The sequence below is a fragment of the Balearica regulorum genome, chromosome 13 (assembly GCF_011004875.1).
Source record: "Balearica regulorum gibbericeps isolate bBalReg1 chromosome 13, bBalReg1.pri, whole genome shotgun sequence".
Classification (NCBI taxonomy): domain Eukaryota; kingdom Metazoa; phylum Chordata; class Aves; order Gruiformes; family Gruidae; genus Balearica; species Balearica regulorum.
The window spans coordinates 20,853,739-20,872,274 of NC_046196.1; the positions used below are offsets into that span (position 1 = coordinate 20,853,739).

The 18,536-nt window shown below is 66.1% G+C and overlaps 3 protein-coding genes across 6 annotated transcripts; 2 read left to right on the forward strand and 1 right to left on the reverse strand.

Annotated features, from left to right (window-relative positions):
* Positions 1 to 4,754: 4,754 nt before the first annotated feature.
* LOC142603644 (metallothionein-1) lies at positions 4,755 to 6,176 on the forward strand. The gene is made up of 3 exons (XM_075765301.1): positions 4,755 to 4,901; positions 5,278 to 5,343; positions 5,917 to 6,176. Exons 1-3 carry the CDS (start codon positions 4,871 to 4,873, stop codon positions 6,009 to 6,011), a joined length of 192 nt encoding a protein of 63 aa, XP_075621416.1. The 5' UTR covers positions 4,755 to 4,870; the 3' UTR covers positions 6,012 to 6,176.
* A 1,859-nt stretch (positions 6,177 to 8,035) lies between these two features.
* LOC142603723 (C-type lectin domain family 18 member A-like) lies at positions 8,036 to 12,997 on the reverse strand. 4 transcript variants are annotated; one of them, XM_075765733.1, is made up of 12 exons: positions 12,863 to 12,997; positions 12,057 to 12,148; positions 11,390 to 11,614; positions 11,219 to 11,316; positions 10,682 to 10,803; positions 10,477 to 10,584; positions 9,670 to 9,762; positions 9,420 to 9,526; positions 9,142 to 9,271; positions 8,968 to 9,064; positions 8,777 to 8,868; positions 8,036 to 8,613 (listed from the first exon to the last, which is right to left on the reverse strand). In XM_075765733.1, exons 1-12 carry the CDS (start codon positions 12,960 to 12,962, stop codon positions 8,576 to 8,578), a joined length of 1,302 nt encoding a protein of 433 aa, XP_075621848.1. In that variant the 5' UTR covers positions 12,963 to 12,997; the 3' UTR covers positions 8,036 to 8,575. The 4 variants fall into 4 exon arrangements, with proteins under 4 accessions (XP_075621848.1, XP_075621850.1, XP_075621849.1 ...); XM_075765735.1 differs by lacking the exon at positions 10,477 to 10,584; XM_075765734.1 differs by lacking the exon at positions 9,670 to 9,762.
* Positions 12,998 to 14,618: 1,621 nt separating this feature from the next.
* LOC142603765 (fibulin-7-like) lies at positions 14,619 to 18,190 on the forward strand. Its single transcript, XM_075765988.1, has 8 exons — positions 14,619 to 14,687; positions 15,005 to 15,272; positions 15,443 to 15,613; positions 15,822 to 15,947; positions 16,152 to 16,274; positions 16,364 to 16,501; positions 16,601 to 16,739; positions 17,481 to 18,190. Exons 1-8 carry the CDS (start codon positions 14,619 to 14,621, stop codon positions 17,839 to 17,841), a joined length of 1,395 nt encoding a protein of 464 aa, XP_075622103.1. The 3' UTR covers positions 17,842 to 18,190.
* The last annotated feature ends 346 nt before the right edge of the window (positions 18,191 to 18,536 follow it).

An 18,536-nucleotide genomic window follows, 5' to 3' on the forward strand; every position in this document is an offset into this window, starting at 1 on the left:
GGGGGACGCCTGGGGACCCCCTTTCCAGGGAGGGTCTGCAGGGGTACGGGGCAGCCCTTGACCCACCGGTACTCTGCTCTCGTGGGGGGCGGTCAAGGTGAATCCGAGCCTTTTTATTTCCCAGCCAAAGCTTGGTTGGTCCTCACCCCCTTCCTTCCCTCCCTTGGGGGCTGCAATTCTGCCCTCGTTAGACCTCGAAGTAATTCCCATTAACATTTATGAGAATTTCATGATCAAAAGAGGAATCGGCCCTTTCATCTCCCAGACGTGCCCGAACACACATTGCCCGGCCCCAAAACCCCGTACCGCCGGGCGGGGGCTTGTGCTGGGGTCCCCCCCTGGGTTGCACACCCCAAAACCGGCGGGGTCAGGCTCACCCTCCTGGACCCGATTGCACAGCATCGGTTCAGCCTTTCTTCCTTTCCCTTCCCTCTAAGAATAAATAATTAGCAAATCACCACCCTCTCCGCGCTGCTTTTTTGTTTTTGGTTTTTTTTGCAAGGGGAAGGTAATATTGATAGGTCATTTCCAGATAAGAAATACAGAATAAATTTCAAGCCTTTGCCCGGAGCCATAAGACGAGCCAGCGGCTGAGCCTGGCTTAGAAACCCGGACTTGGAAGTCCCAGGTCCAGCGCAGCCGGCTGGGTTGCAAAGTGGCTCCCAAGCAGCCCACATCAAAGCACGCGGCAGGGTTGTGAAAGCGTCGCAGTATTGCGCGCGGTGCAATTCCTGCTTAATGAAAATCTGCTCATCCCCTTCTGCGGGCCCTCGCCCGAGGTGTTTCTTTCCCCACAGACGTGATGGTGGGCCGGCAAAGCCCACCGAGGAGGGCATCGACCCCGGTAAATGGAGACACACCAAGGCTTTGGGGATACCTGAGCATCTGGAGAAGCACCGGCTGGGATAGGTTTTCCCAAAGCTGGGATGGAGATGCAGGCAGGGGGTTTGGCAGGAAAGCGGGCAGCTCCCGGGGAAGGAGCGAGGAGGGAAAGCAGACGATGGGCTTAGCTCATGTCTGCTGCTGAGATGGGAACGTGTCTTTGCCCACTGTTTTCTGGGGGGAAAAAGAAGAAGCCTCCAGAGCGTGAGGTCACCCCACTGATCCGGTTTCGCTCCCAAATGGTTTCCAAGGCTTTGCCTATGCACATGGGGAGCGGTTGGGAACGGCTTCCCACGGCAGGCGAGGGGTGATTCATCCTCTTCCTCCTCTGCCAAAGGGCTGGCAAGCGCTGGCAAAACAAAACGACGTCAGCACCTGTTTCCCGTGTTTTAAACACTTGTTTATCATCAGCAAATAATAACCTGAGATACCCGTCAAATAAAAGCCGAGCCTGCTTTCTAAGCAGCGATGGCTCCCGCGGCTTCCTGCTGGCTTTCAGCGTTTTGAGTGGGCTGTGTCTTTGCTGGGTGACGGGGGGGGGGGATGCGTCAGCCCCCTTCTTTTCTCCGTTTCAGTTTGAAAGGCTGCTCCCAGGTGGGTCACGGCTCATTCCACCCCCGGCAGCTCAGCCCTGGTCGGCCGTGGCTCTCCTGCCCAGGGCCCGACACTAACGGGCAGCTGGAGCGGGCAGCGTTGAGCTGCACCCCTGGGTGCCCTGCAAGGTTGGGGTGCCACGGGGCATCGGCACCCTGCCCGGCAAGCTGCAGGCACTGGTGAGGGGCAGCGTACCCCCAGGGACTGTCCCCCGGGGTCTCTGTGCTGTGCCCAGGCTGGTTTCCCAGCTCCCCGGCATCCCTGCCCGTGGGCCGTACCATTTCGAACCACGGTGCTTTGCCAGCAGAAGGACGTGTCGCCAAACCCGGCACTGCTCAGGAGGGGCCGATGAGCCCGGAGCGGGTGCCTGGGGGAGACGCACGCCCTCGGAGAGGGGAGAGGGGGACCCGGCGTCATCTGCAGGGTCCCCTGGAGGTGATGCGCTGGGGTGGCTGCAGAAAACCGTGGGCGACCGAAGGCAGGATCGTCACGTGCCGTGGCACGACCGCGGGCGACCGGGGCTGCACGTCCTTCAGCGGGGAGTCAGGGCAGACCTGTGCCAGCTCACCTCCTCGGGAGCCGGCTGCTGCCCGTTCCTCCTCGCCTGCCTGGCACCGGCACTGAGTCACTGCCAGCCGCCGGCACCATCCCGTGGCTTTCAGCAATCAGCTCTAGTCACCCCGGGTGTCGCGGGCGCCTGTCGCAGGGATGGATGCCTCCACTGCATCTTCCTCAAGGTTGTCATCCTCCCGCACTCCTTCCTGGGGAGCCCGGTCCCTGCCATGCCCTGCAGAGCCATCACCGTCCCACCGGCGAGCGTCATCTCCGGCTGCGCCTGGAGCGCCGGAGCATCCCGCTGACTCAGCCCTGTTAATTAACCCGTAATCTTGGGGTGATTGCCACGGATATGCCCGGGGACAGAGCCAGGGATCCCACGCGAGGGACATGGCCGCCAAAGAGTACGGCTCTGGCATGGCAAGGGCTGGAGAATAATCGCCGCACAGGGACCCTGCCCACTTTGCTCGGCTCTGGGGAGCAGCGTCAGCCTCGTTTAAATGATGGGGAACCCCCGGGCTCTCCCAGCAGAGGCCAGAAGGCAAACCGGGGCTCCCAGGGCCTCATAACGGGGGTGTTTAAGCAGCAGGAAGGTCTCCCTGGGGTCCTGGCTCTGCAGCTCATCACCCCAATTACAGGCGGCTCCCGGAGGTGGCCCGGCTGATGTGTGTCCGACTGACAACCCACTGCTCCAGCCCTATCCCAAATTAATTACAGAACGGACCGGGAGCAATACAAGACCTCCCAGAGCCCTGACCCCCGGTCCTGCATCACATGGAAGATGCTTTTTTCCTTCGTGCAAAGGAAGGAAGGAAAGGAGGGGAACAGGGCTGGGGCCCGAGCTGAGAACAGCTCCTGGAGAGCTTTTTCTGCACCCCGTCCTTGCGTGGCAGGGATCGCACGGCACAGCCGGTGTTGTTCTGTGCCCTCAGCACGGGCTTCGCCTTCCTCCCCCCCAGGCTGGAGGAAGGGGACCACTTTGAAGGGGCTTCCTGTCCCCGCATCCCTGTGCCACCACCAGCTGGGGACGGGGACAACCTGCCAGCACCGTGCCTTGAGCTGGGCGGCCAAGGGCGCCGGGCGGTGCGGGAGGACCGTGGCATTACTGTTCCCCGTGCATCCATTGCAACACGGCTGGAAGCGTTTCCCTGGGCATATTCCTGCGCCGAGGGAGTGCTCGGCTGGTTGTTTCAGGAGCAGAACACGTGCAGAACCGCGAGGAGATGTTTCCCCCTCTGCCGTGACACTCACAGCGCGGGGGGCCGTAGCCGGGGAGGGTGGGCGGCCACTTCCACGTGTGTTCCCTGGCACGTTGCTGTTTCCCTGCTCCCGCGGGAGCGACTGACACCTTTGGCATGCGCCTGGGCCCTGGCACCGTCCCCTGCCGTCACGCTCCGGTGCATCAGCAGGAGCGTGATGCTCACGCGACCGCAGGGCTGGCACGCTGGGGCACCGACCAGCCGCTGCCGGGGCGAGGAAGGGACCCGTCGACTCTGCCTTCCTCAGACTTTTATGTACCCATTTCCCACCCTGTCCTGGCTGGGCTGAAGGAGACGCCGAGTTGGGGCGCTGGCACCGCTCCCCACCAGGTCACCCAACAAGCTCCCAACATGCCCAGACAGCTGGGTGGTAAAAATACTCCCTGGCCCGCTGTTTTGGCTGGATTAGCATCGCCTCTGACAAACCGCCTTAGCCAGGCACCGCAGGCAAAATGCCAGCTGGGATAAAAACCCAAAGCAAAGGAGTTTTGGAGTGTGGGGCAGCCGGGACGAGGTACCACTGACACTGGGGAGCACGCAAAATCCCCGAGGGTGAGGAGGAAGGATGCTCCATGGCTGGCAGTGCCTCCTGGCCATGGGGCAGTCCTTCCCCACACCCAAAATCTCAGAAAGCATCATTTTTTTTCATGCCTTCCACCCCAAACCCTCACTGCTCTTTTGAGTGGGTGGGTAAAACCTGCCGGAAGAGTTGACCAGGGTGATGGCAGCTTGCCCGCCACCCTCCTCCCCTGCACGCCCGGCTGATGGAGCGCGGAAATTAATTCAGATGAGTGGGACGGAGCTCCCCAGCCGGGAATGAGACGGGGCCCCCGAGGTGCCATGCGAGGCGCCGAGACGTGGGTGCCGCCATCCCAGGGTGCCGGGAGGGCACGGCAGACTCCGGCCAGGCCAGTCCGGCTTGTTGCTGCTCCTGCTCGCGGGGAGGGTGTTGGAGCCACAGGACAGGGTCTGGGACAGGGACCACATCCCTGTCACCCCACCGTGCCAGCTCCCCACCACCCCGCTGTGGTGGCTCTGGGAGGAGGGGGCTGAGTGCTCCCTGCAGTGGTGGCAGCTCTGGTGTCAATGCACACACCCCCCACACACCCCCCACACCCCCCCCCCCCCCGAGACATCTACGGGGTCAGCAGCTTGATTTTGGCAAAGAGCCGGGCTGTGGGGGCCTCCCTGGGTGCACCCCCTCAGCCCCTGACCCGTGGGAGTGGAGCACCAAGGCAGGTGCCATCTGTGTGATGAGAGCTGGCTGTTCTCTGCACACACCCCCCACACACACACCCCTCAGCAGGGAGCCGCAGCCACCGAAGCAGCACCCCCCTACTGCCCCCGGCACCCCGGGGAGGGGGGACGTGGGAGCCCCAGGTCCTGCCTGGCCTCCCCGGGGAGTGAATCAGCAGCGCCCGGGGCAGGTGCCGGGCTGAGCCGTGTGCAGGCTGCGAGGGGCGGAGGTTTTGCACTCGCTCTCGCCTGGCCAAGGATAAATAGAAGGCAGCCGTGAGTCCTGCCAAAGCCGCTCTTCCCATCGCCCAACGCTTCCGACAGACGGTACCCAGCCCAGAGACATGGACTCCCAGGACTGCCCTTGCGCCACGGGTAAGCCAGCGCTTCCCTCCGCCTCAGCATCCCGCGGGACCACCGACGCTCCCATCTGCCAGCCTCCTCCGTCATCCCCAATGCTCCGTCCCGGCCGAGCCGGCTGCTGAAATCCTTTCCCGGCATTGCGGGGTCGCACCTGGAGTATCCCACCGGGAAGCGGCCGGGAATGCCGTGACCTCCCGGCTGAACGAGGCCAAAGCATCAGCCCCGGCCGGTGGTGCCGGAGAGCGGGTGCTGGGAGAGGCGGCGATGCTCTCCCTGCGGCCCTCGCCCCGCAACATCCCCACTGACCCCCGGGGATGTGGGGATCCCCTCCCACTACCTCCTCTCACCCCTTTTTCTCCTGGTTTGTTTTTTTTTTTTTTTTTTTTAGGTGGCACCTGCACCTGCGGGGACAACTGCAAATGCAAAAACTGCAAATGCACATCGTGCAAAAAAGGTGAGGGGGGGGTCCCCGAGCCCCGTGGGGATGGGGGGCAGAAACACTCGTGGGGGGTTTCACCACACACCCCTGGACACACTGAATCAAATCAGGCTCAGCATTGCCAGAGTTGAGTTTATTGCTGCCGCAGCGTTTTGCCCCCAAAGGAGCACAGGGTGAATTCCCGCCCCCACCCCTCCCGGGAAATACAAGCCATCCCGTATAACCCAAAACTCCGCGTACCCCTCGCTGCAGCCTCAGGATGCCCTGGGAGGAAACGGTCACCGGGATTTCTTCCGGCCACTCCGGATGCCGTCAGCCCCGGGCAGAGCCGTGTGCGGGAGGGTTTGCACAGAGAGGGGCTGGGGGGGTCCGGTGAGCCCCTGGGGGTGTCCCGCACCCTCCTGCTGCCTCCCCGCTGCCAGCCCTGGGGGCAAAACCACCCCAGAGATGCTGCCGGGGATGGGCATACTGCTAAAAGAGGAGGACACAGGGGTGGGTGGGAGGTCTCCAAGCCAGCCATACCCCGCGGGACACCCACACCCCACTCCCCCGGGAACGTCCCTGACTTATTTTTCTCCCCCTCCTCAGGCTGCTGCTCCTGCTGCCCGGCGGGATGCGCCAAGTGCGCGCAGGGCTGCGTCTGCAAGGGGCCCCCCTCCGCCAAGTGCAGCTGCTGCAAATAGGGACCCCCAGCTGCACATCTGGGGGTGCTGCACATCTGGGGGGCTGAAGAAGAATAACCTTATTGTGTATGTTGGGTTTTTTTATATGTGTTCAGATATCTTTAGTCTTTGTCACGTGCGATGTGTAATAAGCTACCTAAATAAAGTGATGTGTATATAAAGGTCTACGAGGAACCTGGCACTTGTGTTGGACAGGGCGGTTTCCTGGGGAGCGGGAGGGCAGCGCGTTTGGGGGGTCATGGCAAAAAGCCCGCGTGTTGGTTTGCCTCTTTCTTTCAGTCTTGGCTCTGCCCTCCCTACCAGCAGCTCTGACTCCATTTTAACGCTTTCCCTGCACTGCAAGTTAATTTATACGTTGGGGTTTTTCCCCCGCCCTGTTGTTACCCAAGGGCAAATCCCATGCTCTCTCCTCCACCAGAAATCCTTGGGGCTAACGAGCAGCTTGTTACTACAAGCCTTCACCGACAGCGTAATAACTGCTGCAGCCCTGCCCATTTCCAGGGGTAACGTTTCCACAGCAGGTGGGGAACAGGTTTAATTTTCCTCCTGGCAGTTTAGTCGAGCTGGCACGAAGAACCGCCCCGCTTCTCCTACCACTGCCTCCACCAGCCTGGTGGGGTGCTTCCACGGGTGACCTGGGTGCCTGCGATGGCCCGTGCTGAGGTGCAACGCCCAGGATGGGGTGCAATGCCTGCAACAGGGTGCAGCGCCCAGGACGTGATGCCCACGATGGGGTGCAACGCCTGTGATGGGATGTGACGCCCACGCCAGGGTTCGGTACCCACAACGGGATGCGATGCCCACCTTGGGGTGTGACGCTCACCCTGCCCAAGCGCAGCCAGGGTGCTGTGCCCCGGGCACCACGTAACACCGTGCTGCTTCCCAGGACGCACGAGAGGTCCTGCCTGGCCCTGCGCTCCCCAAATGCAGCTTTGTGTGGTCTCTTTTTAGCTGCAAAACCTTTCCTGACCTGTCCAGGCACCGCTGCCAGGGCTCAGCCAGCGTCAGGGCATGGCCGAGGCCACCCCTGCCCACCGTCCGCCCGCAGTGCCGAAGCCGGGGGGATACTCCTTGGCTCCAGGAGGGCTCTTCCACCAGCGTGTCCCCTAAGATGACGCCATCACCCCACACTTCCGATGGGCGTGAGGCACACTCGTACGCCGGCTGAATGTAGGTCAGAGCAGAAATGCGACAGGCACGGTGCAGCACCAGCTCTGGAGCTTCAAACAACTCCGTTCTGCAAAGAGTTATCTTTCAGGGCTGGCGCATTTCGCCTGGGAGCAAGGGCTGGACGTTTACAGTTTGGACAGGGAAAGCTGATTTTTGATGAGAGAGACGTCAGGCGCTATGTTGAGCCCTTGCTCGGCTCGGCGAGCCCGCAGCCCCAGTGTGAGTGGGGCTGTGTGAGGGCCGCTGAGGGAGGTTTGGGGCAGGCAGCCCTTTTGGGGCTGGCACCTTTGGCCTGGGAGCAGGGCCTCGACGTTTACAGTTAGGAGCGTGAACGCTGATTTTTTTGATGAGAGTGTTGTAAAGCGCTATGTTGAGCCCTTGCTCGGCTAGGCACCTCCACGGAGCCGGTGCCCCGACACAACCAACCCACGCACAACGCCCTGGCTGGGGACGGTTTCATTCCCACCCCAGCCCTGCGCTGGCACGGAGCATCTGGAAGGGAAGAGGGCAGCTGAGGGAGGTGACTCCCCCCCGGCTCTGCGGCAGGAGGGTCCCTGCAGGTCCCGACGCCCACCGGTGCTGTGGGCACAAACCTGCGCCCAGCACACGGGCTGCCATGATTTGGGGCCATCCTGGGGCTGGAAGAAGCGGCTCTTGGCTAACGCCACCCCTCCGAAACACCCCCAGGGCTCTGGGGACGTGAGCTTGGCCAGGAGCCCGGGGGGTCCCGGCTCCCCCGACCTCAGCGCCCGCTCTAGGGATGGAGCTGGAGGTACCACCCAGCGCGGGCAGGATGCGGGCCGAGGCAGAGAGAGTCTGGGGGAGGAAAAGGAGACAAATGGCTCTTCCCAAGGGAGAGAGAGAGGGTCTTTATTAACCACCCGGCAGAGGGTGAGGAACCAGGTGATGGTGAGGAAACAGGCTGGGGGGTCCCGCCCAGGTCAGGACGATGGCTCAGAGCTGAGCCCAGCCCTCACCCTGAGCCATGCCGAGGTGTGCACCCCCCCCCAGAAGCCCCCTTGGCCCCTCACCGCATCGGGACCACAGTCCGGACACAACCCGGCTGCTGATTTAGGAGGAGGATGCCGTTGGACCTGGCTGTCGCGGGGGCATCAGAGGAAGGGGGGGGGCTTCCCTGGGGGCTGTTTCAGCGTGATGGCAACAGAGGAAGGTGAGGGGCAGAAGATGCCGTTTCGGAGATGCTGATGTAGAGTACGTCCCCTTCTCATCAGGTCCCAGCGCCACGGGTCCCCTCAGCCCCCTGTCCCCTGCGCAGGGGAGCTTGTGAGGGGGTTCTCCTGAGCCATGGTCCAGGCTTGGCGTGGCAATGGGGTTCTCCTGAGCCGTGGGCTTGGCACAGCAGCCAGCGCTGGCCGGCACCCAGAGCTGCCGGCTCAGGGGTCCCGCTGCCACAGGGAGATGTGCTCCTGGGCTGCGATGGGGTGCAGACAGTCAGTGGGCCCCATGCTGGGAAGGTCCCAGGGGTTTGGGCAGGGCTGGCAGCGGCGCACAGACCTGGCAGAGCTGGGAGCCAGCACCCCCTGGGGCTCAGCACCCCCAGGAAGGTGCAGGAGGGCTCCCGGCTGCTCACTCACCAAACTGGCAGATGTACCGGTTTCGGGTCTTGCAGCGTTGGTCGTTCCAGTTGAAGGCGGCCGACGCTTGCATCTCCACGCAGTTCCCAAACCTGCGACCCGGCAGGAGGGCGGTGAGGCCGGCCAGAGCGCTGGCACGGCGGTGACGCCACGCAGAGGTCAGGTGTCCTCTGGATCCAGCGGACACTTACCCCTGGTTGTCCGGCTGCCCAAAAGCGAAGCTGGTGAAGGAGGACGGCTCACCCACATCCCAGCGGAAGGAAGACTTGGACATCTTGTAGGTGAGACCTGGGGGAGCGGGAGGCGGGGTGGCACGTCCGCCCGCACCCTGGGCACCCCGCACCCTGCGCGCTGCCGTCACTCACCAATCCAGAAGTTCCCGGTCTCAAAATCGGTGTCTGTCACCCTGTTACCGGTCTCCAAGCGGCTGAGGTAGAAAGCCAGGATGTCCTGGACCTTCTGGTTTCTGATGTGGGCCAGCATCGCCCCTTTCTCCTGCGGGGAAGGGAGCGAGTCGGCCCCAAACGCATGGTCCAGACCCGTGCTGGGCAGCGGAGAGATGCACGGGGAGGAGGGAGGGGGCTGCAAGCACAGGTGGCATTCTTCAGCTGCAAAGGGATGCCCGGAGCATCCCCGGGATTACCTGGCACTTTATTTTGGCCCCATAGTAGGTGTCAGCCTCGGGGGACACCATGAAGCAGTCGCCGTCTATCCGCACGTCGCAGGCGTGGAAAGGGAACCGAATCTTCGCTGGGGACACAGGCAGGAGCAGGTGGGTCCCCGTGCCGGCAGAGCCGGGCCCATCGGAGGACCCTTAGCCCCGCCGCGGGGGTCCCTGCCTGCAGATCCCTGCCGTGACCCCGAAGCGGCCGCGCCGGAGGGCGCAGACTCACTGCCACACTCGGCGCCGCCGTAGCCCATGTCGCAGAGGCAGGAGCACTCCTCCTTCCTGAACTTCCCGTGGAGGCACTGCCCGCTGCACTTCACTGCGGGCGAGGCGCTGCGTTAGCTGGCGGGGGGCTCGGCACCCACTGCCCGCCCCGGCGGAGCTCGCGCTGCGCACCGGGGCGCTGCACTGTGCGCTGGCCGTGCGCGCACGGGCACTGAGCTGACCCGGCGCGCACGTGTGCCGCACCGCTGCGTGCACGCGGGCACGGAGCAGACCACGAATGCTGCGCCGGCCATGCCCATGCACGTGCCGCACCGACACCGCACACGCGTGCACCGCACCAGCCGTGCACACACATGTTGCGCTACACGGGACCAGCGCGCGCACGCGCCGCACGGGCCATACACACGCGTGCGCCGCACCAAACCTTTGCACACGTGCGCTGCACCGACACTGCACGTGCATGCACCGCGCTGACCCTGTGCATGCACGCACAGCACCAGCCGTACACACGCACGCATCGCGCTGGTCCTGCGCGTGCCTGCACCGCACCCAGTCTGCGCACGCCTACGCCGCGCCGGCCGCGCACCTGCGTGTGCTGCACCGCCTCCCCGTGCGCACGTGCGCTGCACCGGCCGTGCACGCGTCTGCACCGCGCCAACGCCGCACACGCACGCACTGCACCCACCCTGCGCACGCATCCATCGTCCGGGCCCCGCGCGCGCGCCGCGCCGACCCTGTGAGCTCATCGCGTGCGCGCGCGTGTCGCTCGAGGCGAGGGGCGGCAGGCGTCGGCGGGCGCCCCTCTCACCTTGGCAGTACCTGCCCGTGTAGCCGGGGGGACAGGCGCACTGGCAGCTGCTCACGTCGAGGCGCCCGCTGTTCCTGCAGCTCATGCGACAGGGGTTCCGGGGCACCTCTGGGCGCAGCAGGGGGGCGGCGAGGGCGTCAAGGGCCGCAGCTCGGCCGAGGGCCGCGCAGGGGCCGCGGGGGGCGGCGGGGGGGGGGGGACTCACCGCAGAGCCCGCCGCCGTGGTCCCAGGACTTGAAGCAGCCGGAGAGGCCGGCGGTGCAGAGGGAGCACCAGGGCCCCCGCTGGTAGGGCAGGACGGGCGTCCCCGCCACCTCCCAGTTGCCCCTGTCACCGCGGGGAGCTGCAGGCCGCCGCCCCGCCCCGCGCCCCGCCCCGCGCCCCGCCCCGTGCAGCCAAGCCACGCCCCCGGGCCGGGCAGGGCTCCGCCCACACACCCAACCCACACACGCCTCCCCGAGCAGTGCCCCGCCTTACCGCCAGCGCACGGCCCCGCCCGTGCCGCCCAACGCACCCGCCCCGCCCACGTCTCCCAGCCCACTGCCAGCACGAGGCCACGCCCACTGCCAGCAGGCATCCCCATAGGCCAGCCCACACCCCACCCGCACGCACCCCTGTGGTGACCCTGCCCGCACCGGGGGAGGGCTTCTCCAGCCCCGCCCGCCCCAAGCCCCTTTGACGCCCCCCCCACACCCCCCAGCCCCGCCCCTTCCCGCGCAGGCCCCGCCCCTCGCCCCCTTACCCCGGGGAGTAGGCGCAGGCGAAGGCCTCGCTGGGGCCGTGGCCGCCGGTGCAGAGGTGCCGCCCGCAGCCCAGCCGCCCCGCCGTGGCCCACACCAGCTGCGAGAGAGCGCGTGTCACCCCTGTCCCCGGGCCTTTGGGTCCCCCCGAGTTCCCCCCCCCCGCCGCCCACCTGGGTGTAATGGCGGCAGGTGGCATTCCCGGCGCAGCGTCCCGTCCCGTAGTCGTAGCGTCGGCCCTCGGCGAACCAGCGCTCCAGCACGGCCGCGAAGCCCCCGGTGCCCACCGGCAGCAGGGTCTCGCTCCAGCCCAGCTGCGGGGCCGGTGGCGGAGCGGGCCCCTCCAGGCAGCTGGCAGCCCGAGCCCCCGCCAGCCGCCCCAGCTCCTCGCTCCATTCCTGCGGGGTGCGGGTGGCGTGTGAGCCCGGGGGGCGACCCTGACTGAGGGGTGCTGGGGGGGGGGGGGGCAGCGGGGAACCGCCCAGGGGGTGTTTGGGGACCACCAAGAGGGTCAGTCCAGGGGATGATGGGGGGAGATGAGAGGGTCAACGTGGGGGATGGTGCGAGGTGTGTGGGTGTGGGGTGATCGGGGGACATCGAGGGCCATCGCGGGACGTGGGGGACCCCACAGGGGACCCCCAGACACCAGCCCTGCCTTTGGCATATGCTGGACCGGTGACGTGTCCTTCCCCCACCGGCCAGCTCTTCTCCTTCGTTAACTTATTAATGAACTACTCTGTAGCACCCAGGGGCTGCCCCCCTTCCCGGGCATGAAATGGGAGGTGGATGGGGCATCCAAAGCACGAGGAGGCAGGGGGAAATATGGGGTTGGGGGCTCACCAGCTTCTGCATGTTGGCGGCGGGGGGCTGCACTTTGCTCCTCAGCTTGTTGTGCAGCGAGAGCACCAGGAAGGTCTCCTTCACGCTGAGAGCTGCGGGGGGGGGGGGGACAGTGGGGACTGGGGATGGGGCTGGGGGGGGGGAGGCTGTGGGCTGTGGGTGCCTTCCCCATATCCTGCGGCCGGACCTTTCGGGGGGCCGTGGGAGCGGCCGACGGCCGCTCCCACGGCCCCCCGAAAGGTCCGGCCGCAGCCGGGGATACGGGGAAGGCACCCGGGTCTCCATGGAGACTCAACGAGAGAGAAGAAAGCGCTTTTGGGCTGGGAGCACAAAAGGGGCAGGGGCCCGGGGGTGGGGGGTGGTCCAGCCTGCTGAGCCCCCGTCTCGCACGGGTGGGCTGAGACTGCCAGGAATGTACCCGCTCCCCCCCCACATATGTCCTGGCAGCACCCAGATCCCATCAGGCTGGACCCGTCGCTAGCCCCCATCACCAGTCCAGAGCTCCCCTCTCCCAGCCCCAGGACCCCCCCAAACCCCATCCCACCCCCAGCCTCAACCCCCTCATCCCACCCCCAGCCCCACGTTCCCCCCCCTCAGCCCCATCCCATTCCATCCCCAGCTCCCACCACCCTCCAAGACCCCCATTTCCATCCCCAGGTGCCCATCACCCACCCAGCCCCCTGCCCGCCTGGCCTGGCCCCAGGGGACGGTGCTCAGAGTACACCCCCCCCCCCAAACCAACTGCCCCCCAGCCTTGCTGCCGCCAGCAGACCCCTCCGCCCCCCCCCAGCCCCTTTCCCGGTTACCTCCCGGAGCCGGCACGGACAACTTCTCCGGCCCATCCGACCCCGTCTCACCCACCCTCCACGCCAGGAGGTTGCAAACCACCAGCACCAAGAGCCTCATGCAGGTGGCTGGGGTGGGGTGGGGGGGTACCAGACCCCCCCCTCCCACGGCCTCGGACAGAGGATTCCGGGAGAGACGAGCGCTCCTGCCCGCTCCTGTGTCCTTGTGTGTGCGCGTCTGGTTGCGGGATTTGATCTTATTCAGGACTCCAGACAGGCACCGCTGGTCAGCTCGAACAAAAGCTTGACGGGTGAGTAATAGCTCTGTCAAAACAGTTGCTCGCTGATGCGAACGCAGCAGACAACTCCCGGGGCTGCAGCCCCGCCGGGATGCCCCGCGGTGGGGGTCGGACCCCCGTGCTCTGCCCCAGCCCTGCCGCCGAGCCGGGGTGGGGATGGGGGTCCCAAGCGGTACCCGCTTTTTGGTGCCAGGAGATTGGATGCCAAGGGGCTAGGGGGGCAGCTAAGGGGGCCCCCCGCTGCCGGCCTTCCTCCTACCCCATGAATTAAACATGCCGGGGAGGTAACACACACCGCCGTGGGCATGAGGCCAAATACCCGCTCCGGCGAGCTGGGCAGCATGGTTACGGGGCGGGAGGATGCGAGGGCTGGGGGGACCGGCGGCGGGAGAGATGCCAGGCTCAGGGGGGCACGGCTCGGAAGGTGCTCAGGGTCAGGCGAGGTGGTCCCAGAGTCCATGCTGCTCGGGGGAAGGGGGGCTCAAGAAGCACCCCGATGGCTCTGCCCCAATGCAGGGGTCCCAGCACCCATGCTGGGGGGCCGGGGGTGCTCCCCTGGCACACGGCAGGTGTGTGGGCTTCAGACGTCCCTGCTCGGGGCTGGCCGGGGGACGGGCACATGCCGCCATGGCCCTTCCTGTGGGCTGTCACGCGCGGGCGGGAGCAGGAGGTCAGCAGAAACCCAGCTCTGAACGCCTTTGGTCCCCCTGCCCTGAGCCTGAGCCTAATGCTAATGCCAACCCCAACCCTCCTGTTCACTTGGGCCTGAACCCTTGGCACCGGTCCTAACACTTAAACCTGACCTTAGCCCTAACCGTGGGTCTAATGCTAACCCTAATGCTGACCCTAACGTTAACCCTGACCCTAATGCCAACCTGCACCCCAAGCCTAGGCTCCAGCAGAGCCCTGGGGTCCCCCTCTAAGCTCCAGCCATGGCTGAGCTCACCCCAGCAAAGCCAGGCCAAAGCCGGCAAGTCCGCGGCGCTGCTGGCCTGCCCTCCTCGGCAGCTCCAGCCCCACCGGAGAGCCGGATCCCGGCACTGACCCCAAAGCCACCCCTTCTCCCGGGAGACATTCCCACACTTAGCAAACGCAAGGAATTAGCCTCGTCCCGCACCCCCGCGCGCCGAGGAGCCCCAGAGCCGTGGCTGGCCGTGGGGGGAGCCCGGCACCGCCGGTACCGCAGCGAGTGCCGTGACAGCCACCGCCTGGCCCCGGCATCTGCTGGCCCTGTGACATGAAAGGCCCCAAAGCCTCTGATGTGCAGAGAGGGAAGGGAAGGGAGAGGCTGGCCCCGGTGCCAAGGGGAAACTTTCCTATGGCTCGGCCTCGGCTAGGGGAAAAACCAACAAACACACGGGCACACGCTGCGGATAAATCCCGGCGAGTTCAGAGCACGGCTGCGAGCGAGCAGGGCAGAACCGGAGCACCGGCATCTCATCCCTGCAGCCTGCGCGGCCGGAGCCAGCCCCGGCGCGATGCTCCTCGTCCCGCTGCCAGCCTGGCTGGCCCTGGGCATCCTGCAGCTGCCCCTTGGCAGCGCGAAGGTAAGGACCCTCGTGCTCCCCCCTCACAGACCCCTCAGCACCCAGCTCTCACACCCCAGCACCCTGTCACCACCCCGGGGTGGGGGGTACAGCAGAGCCACGGCACCCGCAGGGCTGCCCGGGGTTGGGGAGGGGGGGGCAGTCGTGTGGCTTTTCCCCTGCAGCAGCGAGATGACGCTAAACTCACCCAGGGCACCCGGGCTGCTCCTCAGCATCCAAGTGCCGGGGCAGGACCGGGCGGAGGAGCTGAGCCTGGAGCAGATACGGAGGCAGGGGCAGACCCCGCACTGGGATGGGGCGGAAGGGGCTCTGCCCAGGACATCCAAACCAACCTCGAAGACGCTGCCTGCTTGGGAGGGTCCCCCTGGGCTGCAGCAGGGCGGCAGGGGAGCTCGGAGGGTGATGGGGATGTCCTTGCGTCCCCCCAGGAGTGCCTGAGCCAGCAGCAGGCGCTCAGCGCCGTGCGGCAGATGCAGAAGCTGCTGGTGGCGCAGGAGGCTGCCCACCTGCGGGGCACACGCGGTCTCCGGCAGCAGCTCTCCGTCCTCCAAAGCTGCCTCCAGAGACAGACCACCAAACGCAATGGTAACCCCGGCCGGGTCACCGCCACGGGGGTGACACCCGAACAGGGCCGGCTCCGACCCCCGGACCCCCCGGCAAGCAGCCTGGGCGAGGGACCCCCCAGCTCCTCGCTGGGGCTGGGGTGGGCTCCAGCCTGGCGATGTCCGTCCTCACCCGTGTCCGTCTGTCCGCAGAGACCTGTCCGCAGCCGGCGGTGCCCCTGAACGGGCGGATGCTGGGCTGGAGCGTGCGGGTGGGCCACGACGTTCACTTTGTCTGCGATGCCGGGTTCCAGCTGGTGGGCTCGGAGACGCGCGCCTGCCGCCACAACCGCACGTGGAGCGGCACCCAGCCCTTCTGCAGAAGTGAAGTGGAGTGGGGTCAGGGTGCTGCGGGGCTTGGACCTGCCCGGGGGCTCCTCCGTCACCCCGAGATGCAGGGTCCCATCGCTCTGCTCCCCTGGCCACAAGGAGAGCAGCCCAGAGGCCACAGCAACGGGCGCTGAGGCTGGGTAGGAGGACGGGGCGAGCATGGGTGTCTCCAGCTGGTGGTTCATAAGCTCCTTCTCCGCAGGTATTGATGACTGCTCCAGCAACCCATGTGCCAATGGCGGGACCTGCGTGGACGGCAACCAGAGCTACACGTGCCTCTGCGCCCAGGGCTGGTCCGGCCCCAGCTGCCAGAGCCCCGTCTATGCCTGTAGGTGCCAGGCACCGGCTCCGCGGGGGCTTGCGTTTGGGCTGCGGGTGCCCCCGGGGCTGCGGACCACAGGGATGCTCACAGGGACAGCGCCCAGCCATGCTGCGCCCATCTCCCTGTGCTCCCCCTGAACCTCAGCCCCCCACCTCTCCCCGTGTCCCCCACCCCGGCAGTGACACCCATTCCCCCCCGCCCCCCCGCCAGACTGGGTGACGCTGAACAACGCCTCCTTCAGCCGCCAGCCCCGCTGTGCCGAGGGCCACCCAGGCTCCCAGCGCTGCAGCTGCGACGCCGGGTTCCAGATGCGAGCCAGCGGCGTGTGCCACGGTAAAAGGGGGGGTGAAGATGGGGGGGGGGGGGAAACTGAGGCTCGGTGGTGACGGGACCCCCGGCCATGCCCCACTCTGTCCCCCCAGACGTGGACGAGTGCCAGCTCTTCCAGTCCAGCCCCCAGACCCGGCTTTGCCTCCACGACTGCCTCAACCTCCCCGGCTCCTACCGCTGCCTCTGCCCCCCCGGCTACCTGCTCCACGCCGACCGCAACGCCTGCGAGGGTAAGAGCGGCGGGCGCAGGGCAGGGAGCATTCCACGGGACCAGGGGCGCGGTGGGGAGTAGCGAGGGGTGAGCTGCTCAAACCGTGCCACCGTCGCAGACGTGAACGAGTGCGCTGGGAAGCAGCACAACTGCACCCAGGGTGACCTCTGCATCAACACCTTCGGGGGCTACCACTGTGTGCGCCCCAAGTGCCCCCCGCCGCGCCACAACACCAGCTACGTCAAGACCTCCGCCTTGTGAGTACCGCACGTGGCTTGGGCTGCGCTGTGCCCACTCCCCAGGCGATGGATTCTCCATACGCCCCAGGGACCCTCTTGTGTCACCCAGGGGCAGGAGGGAAAGTGCCACCCCCACGTGGGGTGTGCCTGGCACGGTCCCCAGTGCCCCTTGCCAAAGGTCTTGGGATGCAAGTGGCTGGGGGTGCGGGTGGGAGCACCCCAATACATGATGGCTTTATCAAGGACCCTGGCCCCCCAGAGCCCCAGCCTGGAGGGGGGAACACCGCCGTTTCCCCTCCGTTGCATGTCCACGTGGTGCCGTCAGCTGCCATCCAGCAGGCAAAGCCCCCTGGTCCTGCCTGTGAGACTGGACTGCTTTGTGGCTGAGCACAAGCGACTCAAATGGAGGAACACCCCTGCTCTGGAGAAGGGATTTTCCTCTGCGGGAGGCACATCTGAGCCTGGCTCCATCCCTGGCCTCCAGCCGGGACTGTGGGACCCGGGTCCCAGCCTCGGAGCGTGACCCGGAGCTGCGTCCCTGCGAGGCACGACATTTGCCTGGCAGAGGCAGGGACGGGACAGAGATTCGATGCTGGGGCACGCTCGGATGTGGCTCTCTCGGGTTGCTCTGCCACAGGACCGGCGGTGGGGCTGGAGATGCTGCCCACAGCATGGGCTTGGCTTGTTTGCAAGGATGCGGGCAGCTCCCTGAGCGCCAAGGCACGGCACTGAGCGGTGGTACCCCTTCTCTCCTGGCAGCCAGTGCGAGAGGAACCCCTGCCCCATGGAGAGCCGAGCCTGCCGCCTGGCTGCCACCTCCATCTCCTTCCACTACCTGCCGCTCCAGGCCAACGGCACCGTGCCCCGCGTCCTCTTCAAGATGTCCACCACCCGCTTCGTGGGCGACAGCCTGCGCTTCGCCATCACGGGCGGCCGGGGCCAGGGCGTCTTTGCTGTGCGGCGCTCTGACCGGCAGACGGGAGAGCTGGTGCTCACCAGCCCCGTGGCAGGGCCAGCCACGCTGGAGGTGGAGCTGGAGATGAGCGAGTTCTCCCGCAAGATCCTCCTGGGCAAGCACATCTTCAAGGTGACGGCCTTTGTGTCCCCATATGAGTTTTGATCCCCTTTGGAGGTGGGTGTGGGGCCAAGCCAGGGTCCCCTGGGAGAGCGACGGAGTGGGTTCAGCTCAGTGGTCCTGGTTCTTGTCCCATTGGAGACGTCCCTCTCCCATAACGCTTGCTCATGGCTGGAAGGGCAAAGCCACCACAGCAAAGACGGTGCCCGTTGCAAAGGCTGCAAGGAAAACCCTGCGGGCAACGGAGGGACCAGCCGGGAGGTCCCTCTGCCAGCCCCCCTCCTCTCTGCCCGCACAGCACATGGAGGGGCACGGCAGAGCAAGCCGACGGCACGTGGCGTGCCGGTCCTGCTCCTCGTATCTTGTAACCTCCAATAAAAGAAATGCGGCTGTAGGAAGGGCGTCCTCCTTGCTCTATGCCTTCTGCATGGGAGCAGCCCCGTGCTCCTGGGGCAAGGCTCCTGGGAGAGCTGGGGGCTGTGGTCATGGCAGGGTCCCCTTGCAGAGCTCGGGGTGCCGGTAGAGCCGTCAAGCCAACCCACGATCACGCAGCGTCCGTGTCCCTCCCAGCACCACTCTTCCCAGGGGGCACGCTGAAAAGCCCCCCAGTGCAGGACTGGGAGATGGGGCTGAACACGCTGTCCTGCCCGGCCAAGGCTTGTCCCCAGCCCCTCCAGCGGGTGCCAGGAAAGGGCGGCGGGGCTCCCTGGCACCAGGTGAGCAGGGCATGGCGACTGGCG